Source organism: Topomyia yanbarensis, chromosome 3, assembly GCF_030247195.1.
Source record: "Topomyia yanbarensis strain Yona2022 chromosome 3, ASM3024719v1, whole genome shotgun sequence".
Lineage (NCBI taxonomy): Eukaryota > Metazoa > Arthropoda > Insecta > Diptera > Culicidae > Topomyia > Topomyia yanbarensis.
The window spans coordinates 278,970,786-278,984,692 of NC_080672.1; the positions used below are offsets into that span (position 1 = coordinate 278,970,786).

General features: G+C 38.5%; 1 protein-coding gene across 4 annotated transcripts in view; it reads left to right on the forward strand.

Annotated features, from left to right (window-relative positions):
• Positions 1 to 7,456, forward strand: part of LOC131693915 (GATOR complex protein Iml1) — a 39,268-nt gene extending 31,812 nt beyond the window's left edge. For 3 of the 4 annotated variants that reach the window (XM_058982184.1, XM_058982183.1, XM_058982182.1), the window contains 2 exons: positions 3,186 to 3,557; positions 6,105 to 7,456. In XM_058982184.1, the coding sequence (XP_058838167.1) occupies positions 3,186 to 3,557; positions 6,105 to 7,254 (1,522 nt within the window). In that variant the 3' untranslated portion in view covers positions 7,255 to 7,456. Of the gene's footprint in view, positions 1 to 2,940; positions 3,039 to 3,185; positions 3,558 to 6,104 lie in introns of all 4 variants that reach the window. The other variant, XM_058982185.1, reaches the window with a different exon arrangement.
• Positions 7,457 to 13,907: the final 6,451 nt, after the last annotated feature.

Here is a 13,907-nt window from a genome sequence, read left to right on the forward strand (position 1 = left end):
AATCAATGACAGATAACGAAATTGCCTAAATAAAATGTTGCGTTGTTTTCACAGATTACAATACACTAAACAAATTTTCATGGTAACCATCAGTTTGCACTTACCCGCAATATTTGAATACATAATTCAAATTAATTACACCGCACCGCGTGATCAGAAAATGTAAGTGATTTTTTAAGCATTTGAAAACCAATTTGATTTATAACTCAGGTTCCTTTGTTTTAAAATTTTTCTTTAGCTACGTAACAGATAAACGCTTCTTCAGAATGAGTTTGTATATTTGTGTAACGCCTCCCATGAGCACCAAGTATCGGAGTGTCGCCGAAAAAACTCATATAGGGTGATGAGCCTATTTGCGCCATGTTTCTATTATCACCCTACCCATTTGAAGCCGTTGGTTAGAGCAGTGTCTGCCATCTTTGTTCAACGCATTGAGTCAAATGGTAGCGCAACAATAGGGGCACTCGATTCGAGTTTTAATTGTGCTCAAACACGAGAATTTTACTGTTTTCAACGAATTTGTGTTATTATATTGGTTCTTAACAACGAAGCAAAGCGATTGATGTCAATTTTTACGCATTCCATTGATTGTAAGGCAAGAAATTACCGAATTAGTGAGGCACCTTGCTTAGTATGGTGATAATAGGCTCATCACCCTACTCACAGTTTCATTTGTTCATAGCATCTTAGGATACTATCGGATACAAACCATTCCTTCAGGATTTGGTAGAAGATTTATGATAGTTTCAAAATAACAATATTTCATCTGCATATTTTTGCAACTTTTTGAGAAAACTGGCTATGAAGTTTGATAATATTAATCATAAAAAAGCTGTAACTCTCTCCAAAAACATAATATCGTCTACTATTCAACAAAGTTGTGCATTTTCGTAATATCTAAAACATTTTGGAACACATTTGTGGAGAAATAAATACGACAAGAGTTATCATGAAAAAAACCAATTTTGAAGGGTGTCCTAATGAAAACACCGCATAACATTGGAACGGCTATAGTTAGAGAGTCAGTTCTTATGAAAGATTTGCTAAAAATAATATTCTCTACAACTTTGCCGAAGACTGAAACTGTCTATCTGCTACCAGTAAAAAGTTAGATTTCAGAAATGTCTTTACACTGTATTTTGGAACATGGCTGTCTACTTCCGAAAATCCGCCCTGGTAGCTCCAACAACTCTTCTGAAGTCACCAAAACACAAAACCTTATAGTTTTCCCGCTAAATAATTAAAGGCATGAATTTACACATTTTGACCACTGTGCGCCGGTCCAATAAACATTATATTAAGAAAAGAAAAAACGTTTTTTTATCTGAGTACCGTAAACCGGGGTGACATTGATCACTTTTCGAAGTAATCATTACATTACATTACACATTTTTTTCAAGTTTAATATTTTTAAACCATGTACTGATGTATGGAGAACAAGATTGGATGGTTTTATCTAAAATTGTCCGTTCACAGCTATTTTTTTAAAAATGATTTCAAGTTGAAATCCTTTTTCGTGTTCCGGGGTGACTTTGATAACCTGCATGTTCACCCACATTAAGTTATTAATGTCAATGTTTTTCATTCCAGTGATTGTTTAAACTAATTCTGGAAGGATACTCATTGTTAAATAGATGTTAATTAGTATTATACAAAGTATTTCAATGTACTGTAAAATTCGAGTAACCAAAATTCGTATAATTTTTTCCAACTTTGTACTAAAAGTGTCATCCATTTTAACACGTTGGAATATTGAACAATAAAAAAATGTTGCGAATTTTAACGTAAAATAATTTGAAATAATTGCCAACTAGTTTCACAAAAAATGTATTAAAAATAAACAAACTCTTAAAACTAAATTAAACATATCCCAATCTAAAGGAAAATAAAAACCCGCTTGTAATTTATTACTCTTGCTCAAATCTGAGATTTATTTGTTTTATAAAAAAAGACACTTTACGAAGCTTCGTAAAAATCAGGTAAAGTCAAATTTCGTTTTTTTTGTAGTTTTTGTGCACAAAAACCGAACAATGTACTCAAAATGTATAACAAATCAATATTTTATAAGTTTAGAGTAAAAATCATTTCAAATTAAAATGATTCGGTAGACTATTCTGGTTTAATAAGCGATCTACGAAAAAAAGTGTCGAGTGATCAAAGTCACCCCGATGATCAAAGTCACCCCGGTTTACGGTATTTAAGTATGCAAGAAACTATTTCTTTGAAACATTGCATCATGCGCTTGAATTCCTCCAAATTTGAAAATTTCCGATCTCTTTCAAAAAAGTTATGGATAAGCTAAATGATGAAATGATAATTCACGGCAAGGCACAAATCTCCGATCAACACGGAGAACGTGCCATTTGAACCAGTCGCTACTGATTCCTGATTCCTGAATTCTCAGATTCCGAAATCATACGAATTTAGTTTTTTACATTTGTTTTCGGTATCTATTTCAAGACAACTGTGTTTTACCGGTCTTATACATATCGTTCAAATTTTGAAGAATTTACCAAGGCCCGCAAAGTACCAAGTATCCAAAGTACCCGAAACCAAGAAAGAACAACTCTATGAATGCACTTAATAAATAAAATTTAATAACACAGGAGAAGCATACGTGTGCATACGTAACAAACATACACGTCATAAGGATTGCAGACCAAGTTTAGAATGATTCTCCTGATATAAATGGGTTTCTGTAAAATGAGTGATTTTTCAATCGAGTGTATTTAATATTTATGTAAAAATAATATAAAACCATCACAAAGTTACAAATTCAAAACTTTAGTTAAATTACGCCATGTAGAGCCGTTGATAGCATGGTTTCTGCTATTTTATCGCTTTTAACTTCTGTAGTAACAACATCTAATAAATCGGATTTAGTATGATTTTTTCCCATTTTAGTTTACGGCGACGTTATCCTTTTTTATTTTATTGCAGTACGGTGTTTGCGCTAAATTGTATTATATTGGTAATGGAAATGTTCATAGTGCTAACAGTTTTTATCAAGAACGAAATCATAACAGTAATGGTACCAGGTTAGTCATCGCAATTGGTGTAGATTTTAAAATTGCTCATGTAAAGCGCACTAGTTTGTTGCCTTGCTTTATAGCTCATTATTTAGCATGTTGGGTTTTGACTTCATGTCTAAAGGTGATTGACTATCGTATTTTTCCTTCCCCTAGCATACTTACCCGATCGAGTTCTAAAGTACTAGATAAAGCAAACATTCAGGGGGCTGGAACGAATCAAATCAGCTCCGTAGGAGGTAAAACCACAGTCGATGGAATTCCTCTATCGACCCTCAACTCCGCTACGGAACAAGGTCTGCCTGAGGATAGTGATGACTTCTGTACGGAGAGTAGTAAATTGAAGCAAACAGCTACGCTACAGGAAATATTCGAGGCCTTTAAGAACCCCGACCACGGGGTTGGTTTCCTCGGGCCGGCGCAGAGTTTGCCGTCCTGTACATTTGTTGCTTACGATGCTATAACGTGGTTACAAAACCGAATCGATGGCCCATGCAATCCACTGGATATTCTGGAGGATATGAGGAGGTGAGTAGTGTTTTTATACGATTATAGAGGTTTTAAACATAGGGTCATTCGCCTCTTTTCGGGTTAGAGAAATCTCTGTTGGAAAAGTTTTTAATTCTATGTGCGGAGTTGCGAATCGAACGCAGGTGAGCTGCGCACGAGGCAATCGATTTACCAACTATGCTATACCCGTCCCCGGCTAAGAGCCTGTTTTAACCCTATTAGGAAGGGGTGTCTCGCTGCCTACAATCGATGGGATGCGTGTAAATTATCATCAGCATTTTTGCTTCGTTCTTGAGAACCAATATAATAACACAAATGGCCTGAAATGGTGCAATGCTCAAGTTTGAGCGCCCTAAAAACTCGAATCGATGGCCAATAACTAACTAATTATCGCCATTACCATTCGAGCCAATACATTGAACAAAGATTGCTGATGCTACTCTAATCCAGGGATGCCATTATGCCAGATTTATCTGGCACAGCCAGAGTTTTTTGCAACTTCCAGACTAAAAGACAAACCTCTAATTCTGCCAGATTTTTAAATTAAAAAAGTGTTTGCACACACATTTTGGAAATTTGGGGCATATTTTTCCAAATTTTTCAAAAATCGTTTGATAAATTTTGATGACTTTGAGGTCGCTGTTAAGTGACAGATTTCGTCAGACATTTTTAGTGGATCTGCCAGATATTCTTTGTAAAGTAGTGGCAACTCTGCTCGAATCGACGGCTTCAAATCTAGATAAGCATGTGAAAAGGACATCATATGACAAATATGTTTAAAATGGTTATTAAAAAGAGACCCAAAATTTCCAAAGTGGTCCGGGAAAGATGGACACCTGGGGTGGGTAAGATGAACAGGCAGCGTGGGTAAAGATGGACATAGGATAGGGCAGAGTGAGACGCTTCTCGACCAATAAATTTTGTTTTCTGTCAGTACATCACACACAATGTAACGATGACAAAAAATAGCCCAAAGGTATGCAATTTGACGGTATTCTGCTTTGTATTGGCGTAAGAAATATGTCCATCTTTCCCTACCTTACTGTGTCCGTCATACCCAACATGAAAGAAATTTAAAAAAAGTGTCTATATTCGGAATGATTATGTAAAGTATCTGTTTTTTCACCAATCAAGTGTTAAATACCCAGTACCTCATGCCCACTTAGAAATATTTCCCGAGATCAAAGATTTTCAAGTTTTAATAGTTATTTTCTACTATCAAAAAATGATGTCCATTACCACGCTGTCGAAAAAAAAATTGTTTTGCTCCTATATCTTATATTTCTCATACTTAATTATTGCAGTGTCTTTCAGAAGCATTTGAAATCTTTTATAAATGTTACCGTATCATAACATTTTTATTTAATTTTGTAGTTTGTGGCAAAACGCAAAGTGTCCGTCTTACCCATCGTGTCCGTATTAGCCGACTTTCCCCTACTAGCGCAATACAGCTGTTATTGTTTCACCAATCGATGATTTAAAGCGGACTGACCCAACCAGATATCTGCTACGCCGCCATGATTTCAAAGCCAAGATCTAAAACGTCGTGTTAAGGTTGATCCACAATAAACATAATCGATTACATTCGACACAACTTTGTGATGGTCCAGTTCGTTTAATTTGTTGGTATCATGGCGAAAAGTTTTTGTTATTCACTGACATGTTCAAAACAACACTTTTCTTTACTTTTCGGTCCAATTTTTTCACTTTTCGACAAACATCTAAAGATCGAGTTATACCGTACGGTGTATGATTAGTGCAGAACGAGCTTCAAGAAAATGAGCAGAACAATCTGAACTGTCAATGGGGCCCATAATTTGTGTGCCTGCTGAGATGTTGACTTATGTCAGTTCAATGCAAACGGGATAGGGGTGCCATATACGTGGACCCAACACTTTAATACATACTCTTTTCCTAATCCAGATTCAAACAAGTGTTGTTCTAGAAGGGCTCGGGAGTAATGTAGGTCCTGGAGACAGGCGCGGCTCTTGATGGCTCTGGTCACTGCCACATTTTAATTTTGCCCACACACTATAAACATGTCTTATTTTTAACATGTTTTGAAGTCATAAATAATGTCTGAAAAATGTGTTTGTGTCGAAATATTTCCACCAATTATGTATAAAACATGTCTAACATGAACCATATCAGGTGATTGTAGTATCTCAAACACTAGTTAGTAGTAATTACTTGTCTTCACGTATTCATTTTATCACCAATTCCCCTATATTACTTTTTAGCCGCACACAGTTTCAGTAACGTGACTCGATCAGAATTGAAGATTTATTCGAGTATTACCAAAAACCCAAAGAGCTACACCAAAATATATAAATGAAAGCCAGTGGGAATAAGTTTGAATACGTCCTTTTGATAGCAACATTTGAGCTGTTTTTGACCGATTATATTTATATCTTAATTATTGGATAGATACATCTTTCCTAAACAATCGTCAATGAGAATAATGAATAAGTAATATTATCCTCCCGAAGACATAGTCAAAATAAATGTGTAGAACCAGAAACATAACAATTTCACTTATTACTTAATACCTCTCTTCTTTCGCAGGGCTCGTATGATTTGTCATGCTTCAGGAGATTCCGAAAAACCCGTTATCCCGGGATTCTGCCTGTACTACATCATGATGCAGGATAAAGAATCGCGAGACTACACTCCGCCACTTGGTGACTTGGAAGCATTCGAGAACGAATGGATGGAAGTGGAGCTGCAGCATCCCGATCTGCAGAAACCAATTGACCCTAGCGATGTCGATGTGCCACCATTTTTGCGTGAAACAGTCGATTTGAATGAAGAATTCATCGATGTTCCCCTGTACAGGCAGACTCATCTGGATATTGACGTCAACAACAAATCCGATCGCACTGAATGGGGCCATGCTCGGTACCATCGGAAAATGATTCCGGGTCATGCATACGAAGTTGTTGTGCAATGGATAACAGCTTCGGGACCCATTGTATGTGATTTGATTAGCGGATGGTCCAGGCGAGCTCAGGGTTGTGGCTTCCAACTTGTCTCAATTCCAGCGGATCCTTTGGCGGAACCTGTAACGGAAAAAAGTGATCCTTTGCGGGGTCCTATTTTTGTTCCCCTGGATATTGAATGTTTGAAGCAACATCGAAGTTTCCTGTTTGAGGAATTTAAGAAAGAGACCTGGCCAAAACGGTTCATTTTATTTCAGGAAGCAATTGTTGCTAGGTTTGGATTCATGCGATGTGCCGTTGAAACAAAAATTGGTTCAAATCAAGCCTCACTAGTCCATCAATACGTACATTGTACGGGAAATATGTTTATTTTGGTTACGAATTCTAACCACGGGAAGAAATCCCGACAGAGACTTACCTCCGGTGGAAGCACTATGACAAATTTCATCAATCGTTATTCGGCATCCTACGAATCTCAGATGCAGAATAATACTTCCTCTGCTGCACACGAATCTTACATCACACGCCACGTGACCGGTAGTAAGAATAAGGATGACTGTGAGATTATTCGACGGACGGGATTTCTCTGGTCATGGAATCACATGATTCCAAACAAAAAGTGGAAATCGCTGGCGATCGCCCAATCGGAGGAGCTGCTTCAGTTGAGGATGTTGAGAGATTTTAAGGATTTCTGTTCCAACAAGGAAGAACGACTGGTGAACTTCTGGGAAGAATGCTGGGAAGCGAAAGTAAAATCGTCAATGGCGCGAACATAAAGAAAATTACCTCTAGTCGGTGATATAATGTAAGTAAATAAAGACATTTCAGTTGTTTTGTTCTGTCGAATTTTATTCTTCCTGTAACGAGGACGTTTTCGTTTGTACAATTCGTTGTTAGAAAAGTGCCGTTTCACAGATTAGTTCCGTTTTATTAACAACTTTTTATCTATTTTTATACGAAAATATATAAAGCTCTTTGTGAAAACGTTACAGCTATTGTTTTGAGAGTACGCTCATCTAAATTAGGAATGAAAGAAACTCATTTGATCATCACACATACACACATAAGAATATTAAAACTGCGTTAAAAAAGCAAATGCTTTTTAAAGTAGCGATATTAAAAGCGTTAAATTATGCGAGACAATATAACAAAGATTTGCGAATTGCTTGTTTCTGTCCTAATTTGTTTATCGTTGTGATTACTTCAACATCACATCAATCATACTTTGGTATCACAAAGATTCGTTTGATTTAATCACACTAATTTTACTCTTACTCACCTACCTTCTTATTAGTCTGTTATTACAAGTTAATTATTCGGCAAGACTGTCTATAGCGCCACGTTGGTCGAGAGAAATGTTCATAGCACACACCACATAGTATTGTCCTCAAATAATCGATATTCATGCGAATATCGTAGTTCTTACAATGATCTCTTTGCATTTGGGCGCCATCCACATGTTATGGGACATAAAAGAGCGACTCTTCTTAGAACGTCTGATGAGCGAGGATCGACATTGAATATTCTGAACTGTTTGGGTTCATAGTATGTGGGATCGCAGCGACGTAGACTCATGTCAAGCTTCGAAACTAAAGTTTGTATTTGGCGGTTCGCACACTTCATTCAAAAACTGAAGTAAACCTTAGCTTTATTTCAGGGCTTAAAAAATATTCGGAACATAATATTGTCTTAACATGTTATTGGAAGAGTGGTGTTACGTATTTTCGGTGAAAAAGAAATCGTCAATTAAATTTTTTTGGATTCACAGAAAATTTTCGTCTATTTGGTCAATTTCCACGTAATACTACAACATTCGAACAAGATTTCTCTAAATTTTTATTACAAAATATTGAAAATTTGGCCAGTGAACCTTCAGGAGGCACTTCGAAAAAATGCTTTGTACACCATAACTCAAAATCTCCTGGACCAATCGTTCTGAAATTTTGTCCATCGAAATTATAATTATTATTTTTATAATAACATGTTTTTCATTTTTTTGCGAAAATCGGGTTTATGGCCCGATGTTGTTCCAATGTGGCATTATTATATGGAAATTGAATATACTAACACTCTCTGTATCGCCATAACATTTTTTAAAATGTACTCTTTAAAATATTAATAAATCGGGCTTTGAGTCAACTTAAATTTAAGAAAATTTGAAGAAAATGAACTTCCTTTTAATTAGTCAAACTGTTTATAAAAGGATATCACAGCTTCTTTGTTACTAAACATAGTGTTCTAGCTAATACCCATGGCGCGTTGCTGCGACTTTCAACGAAATAGGAGGAAAACACAATTTGTCCCGAAGCGCCATCTGGCGGGCAGATAATTCCCAAACATTAGTACACGCTCCATAACAAATGCCTACTATGCATAAATTTTTACGGGAATTGGATAAGCCGTTTGGGAGTCCATAAATCATATACATACAAACATTGACTTATATATATATATATATATATATATATATATATATATATATATATATATATATATATATATATATATATATATATATATATATATATATATATATATATATATATATATATATATATATATATATATATATATATATATATATATATATATATATATATATATATATATATATATATATATATATATATATATATATATATATATATATATATATATATATATATATATATATATATATATATATATATATATATATATATATATATATATATATATATATACTTTTGGTAAACTTCTGGAAAAGGTCATACTCAACAGGCTGACGACCTACGCTGAAAGTGAGAACGGACTATCGCGGAAGCAGTTCGGGTTCCGGAAAGGGATAGCGACGGTGGACGCCATCCGCAGTCATCGTGAGCGCTGTGAAAGCATTGAAGCAAAAGAGAAGAGGTAATCGCTACAGCGCCGTGGAAACGATAGATATGAAGAACGCGTTCAACAGTGCCAGCTGGGGGGCGATCGCCGCAGCGCTGCACAGAATACGGGTTCCGGACTAGCTGTGTAGTTACTTCCAGAACCGAGTACTGGTCTACGAAACAAACATGGGGCAGAGTCTATTAGTTTCTCGGCGGGAGTACCTCAGAGTTCCGTACTTGGTCCAACGCTTTGGAATACAATGTACAACGGAGTGTTAACACTGCAACTGCTCAGGGGAGTTAAAATCGTAGGCTTTGTAGATGACGTTGTCCTGACGACAACCGACAAGACCTTTGAGGAGGTGGAGATGTTGACGGCAGAGATAATAGGAATCGTGGAAACATGGATGGCTGACGTCAAGTTGCAACTGGCTCACTACAAGAGGGAGGTAGTGCTGGCCAGCAAACGTGAAAAAATCCATCGGGTTGTGATCACCGTCGGACAATCCATCTCAGCGACGCGTCTGGGTGTGGTGTTCGACGATCGGTTAAATTACAACAGCCATGTCGACTATGGCAAGGCATTGGCTAGGATCATGCCGATTAACGGAGAAGCAAGACGCACCACGAGACGTCTCCTGGCGGGCGTCTCATCCTCAATACTGGACGTTAGCAACAAGTTAACAAGTTTCGCTTAATGGCTGCTCGTGTCGCGAGTGCGTAAAGAACGATATCGTCGGAGGCGGTATGCGTAATGGCCGGGATGATCCCTATCTGTATCACTCTGGCTGAGGACGTGGACTGCTATCAGCGGAAAATGCACGAAATGCAAGGAGACTGGTCAGAGCGGACTCATTGGGTAAGTTGCAGCAAGAGTGGGGACAATGCGGAGAAAGGAAGGTGGACCCACCGACTTATCCCAAATGTGTAGGGTTGGGTGCATAGGAGGCATGGAGAAAGGAACTTCTATTTGACGCAGTTTTTTCCGGACACAGATGCTTCCGGAAGTGTCTGTATCGGTTTGGACATGCTTCAGCACTCTTTTGCTCGGAGTGTGTGAACGTGCAAGAGACACCGGAACACGTGGTCTTCGAATGCCCTAGGTTCGAAGAATGACATGACAGTTTACAATATCGTCGACAGGCTTGTTATTTGCTCACACAATGTGCACAAAGAGCGAGATACGCCAATGAAAAATAGAGCAGCACACAAACACTGCGATGTGCAGATCACCCCCACAAGAAGAAACGAAAAAGATAAAGATCTGTGCACCAAGCGGTGCCTAATTTCGAACAAAGAATACTTTGAAGAGCCATTTTTTGAGCCTCCTCTTAGAGGCAAACAGTGAGGAAGGCGAATCAAACTACAATTCAAATAATGTTTGATTAAAAGACCATTTTTAGCATATTTTTTGGTTGCCTTCACTGCTTCCGTACGCGTAGGACCAAGATGCACACGAAAGAGCCTCTTTATTTTTGCTCTTTTATGTGTGGAGCCACGGAGATGAATGCACACATGGGAGCAACGTATATCGGATAAGGTTTATAGTAAAAGAGAAGAGCATATCAGGCATGCTGTTAAGAGAGTAGTTACGAGTTTACTCTCCGAGATGCAGAGAAAGTGACGAAGGGACCAACAGAGTAGCATCTTCGGCTAAAAAACCACCTTGAATAAATCGGGTTTCGGGAGAAATTCCGCCGCCGGGGAGCTCTCCGTTGGTGCAGACTAGGTCCACCGCCGGCGACCAGTTGAGTAGTACGCGACGTAGCACCAAGTACGAATAGTTAAAGCGCCAGCGAACCAGATGTCAGGTTTTACCGGAATCGCGGACCGACCTCGACACCCTACCGGACAGCTCGTTAGAATTCTAGATCCACCGCCGAGGATTAGAGCGAGTAGACAGCGTTGAATAGCTAGCAGTGGGTCGTTGGGGCGCCAGTGAACCGGAAGCTACGCTCCACTCGGAATCACTGGACAGACATCAGCACCTACTGGCTGGCCCGTTGAGTAAGCTGGTTTTACCACCAGGGACTAGATTGAGTAGACTGGGACGAAGCGGGGAGCTATTGACTCATGGTAACGAACATCGATATCGGTTGAAATCTACCGCCGTGGACTATCCGACTACATCGTGACAACAATGGGAGCTAATTGGCTCACCAAACAAACAGAGGTGCTGAGAGAAATCCCGCTGTAGGGTAATTTTCAGTCGGAGTAGGGTAGTTCACCGCCGAGTAGATCTCGATAATGCTGGGTATCGCTGTCGGTAGAAATTCCTCCGTCGTGGAACTATCGGTCGGAGCAGGATGAGTTTACCGTCAGGGACTATCCGAGTAGATCGTGATATGACCTGGAGCAGAATGAATCACGGAAACAGGAGCTAAATGGTTCATGGAATCAGAATCTAAACGGCTCACGGGGACGAGAGCTAAACGGCAACGTAATAGATGGAGACAAGAAGCAAGATAAGAGTCGAGAGTTAAATCAAAGCTAAAAAGTCGAGCCATTTCGGGACCCAAGTGAGACTCCGAGGTAGAGCAGAAGAGATGCGACGAAAGCACAATGAGACCCCACGAAGTAATACCTTGATTTAGTTACGAGGGTAAGAAGGGCGAAAATAGAGTAAGAAGTGTTTTTAGTGGTTACCCGATCAGAAACACATAACAGAAATATTTCAAAATTATATCTCGCATTATTACTTGTTATAAATTTCTGTTATTTTAACTACTAACGAGACCTAAGTTATAACACAATATGTTACAAAAATTGTGTTCTGTTATAATCTTGTTATTTCATTCTGATCGGGTAGGCACGATCGTCAGTTCCACGCAGTGTCAATACTTTACTGGCCAGGCTTTTGAAGCTTTTTAAACCTTACTAATAAAACACGCTCACACACATACAGAGGCATTGTCCCAATTTATCGAGCTGAATCGGTTGGTATGTGAGACTCGGCCCTTCGGGCTTCGGAAAAAGTTTTCAAAGTTGGAGCGTATCCTATACATATTTTTTGGAAGAAATGTAAAACCATTATCGGACCATTTTCATTCATAGTTATTCACCGTCGTTGGTGTACGCTCTTGTTGATTTTTTTCTGTTGAACTTAAAGCTAATGTACGATCCCATTGGTCCGAAATAACTGATATAACGCCCAAAATGGTAGTTATTGTATTGTCATTGTATCCAAAAACTTGATAGTGAATAGCTAAAGCTACCTTCTTTAGATTCCCAGACTTGCGTTAGCTTTCATCACCTTCCTCCCCATAGACAAACTTGGACTTTTCTGCACCCCTACCCCCCCAAAATTGTCCACGTCCACTACACTATCTTTCACATGGTACTTCCGGATGAATCTGGATTCATGCGATAAGAATCACATTAATGTAAGATTTTTTCACACATTTACGAATAAAGTCTTCATAATGTGGGCGAAGTGAGAACAGTGAGTCTAGTTATGTACGGTACGAAAACTAGCCTCGATTGCGGATCCATGACATGTTGTCTTGAATTCTATACATTTTGAACAACATCAGATGTGGCTTCAAGCTGTTCTCAACTCCTATTCGACAATTTTCACGACGCCACCCGCGTTACGGCTTGGTAAGGTCAAACTGGTGTTGAAGAAGGTGAACTGTGGTTGTTTGACGTATTCTTGATGGTCACATCACTAGCATTTCGGCTAAAAATCGGCAGACAGCCTCAATTGATTATTAGAATAGAATATTCGTGTCTAATGAAAGTATTTCTTTCATTATCCATTCAGATAGCACGATATTGCAAAAATACGCGGGCAAATTGTTCTCTGTTTAACGCGGAAAAACGTTGTTCTAGCTCTAAACCAAATGTTTGAGGAAACAAAATCATTATATAACCGACGAGGGCACTCGTACAAAGGAACTCAAAATAAAAGGAATAATAGAAGCAATAAACAATCAGGTAAGATCGACCCAATATAACATTTATATATGAAAATCAAATAAATACACTAAACACGCGTCGATTTCGAAAGTCTTTTTATAATGTTTAAATCGATTTGATACAAACATCATCTTAGGGCGGGCTGGTTGACGGATGGCTTCGAAACACGGTTTGACTTGTATACGAAATGGGTCATCAGAATTCAATTGAGCGAATTCCTACCCAAATCCTGGAACTAAGTTATTTGCATGCATGAATACTTTGAAACACCTTTTTTCTGCAAACCGATGTGAGCCAGTGGGAGTTGAGATCGAGGGATTGCCCTTCCTATGATGATTCTCAGGGATAGACCGTTCCAACATCAAATTATGGTCTTGTCAAATTTTGGTCTTGTCAAACTGCAAATGACGTGAAAACCCAAGATGGTACCAGATACGTAAGCTTACGTATGGCATACGTAAGCTGACCAACTCTGACGAAAAAATCCGTACACCATACCGCAACGAAGCGAAATCGTTCACCACGCTCAGGCAAACAGTCCGCACAGTGTACGGATTTTTTCGTCAGAGTTGGTCAGCTTAGGCATACGTAAAGCGAGAGTTTTGGTTTTACAATTGGCAACATCTATATTGCGTAAATACTGCTTTACTTCC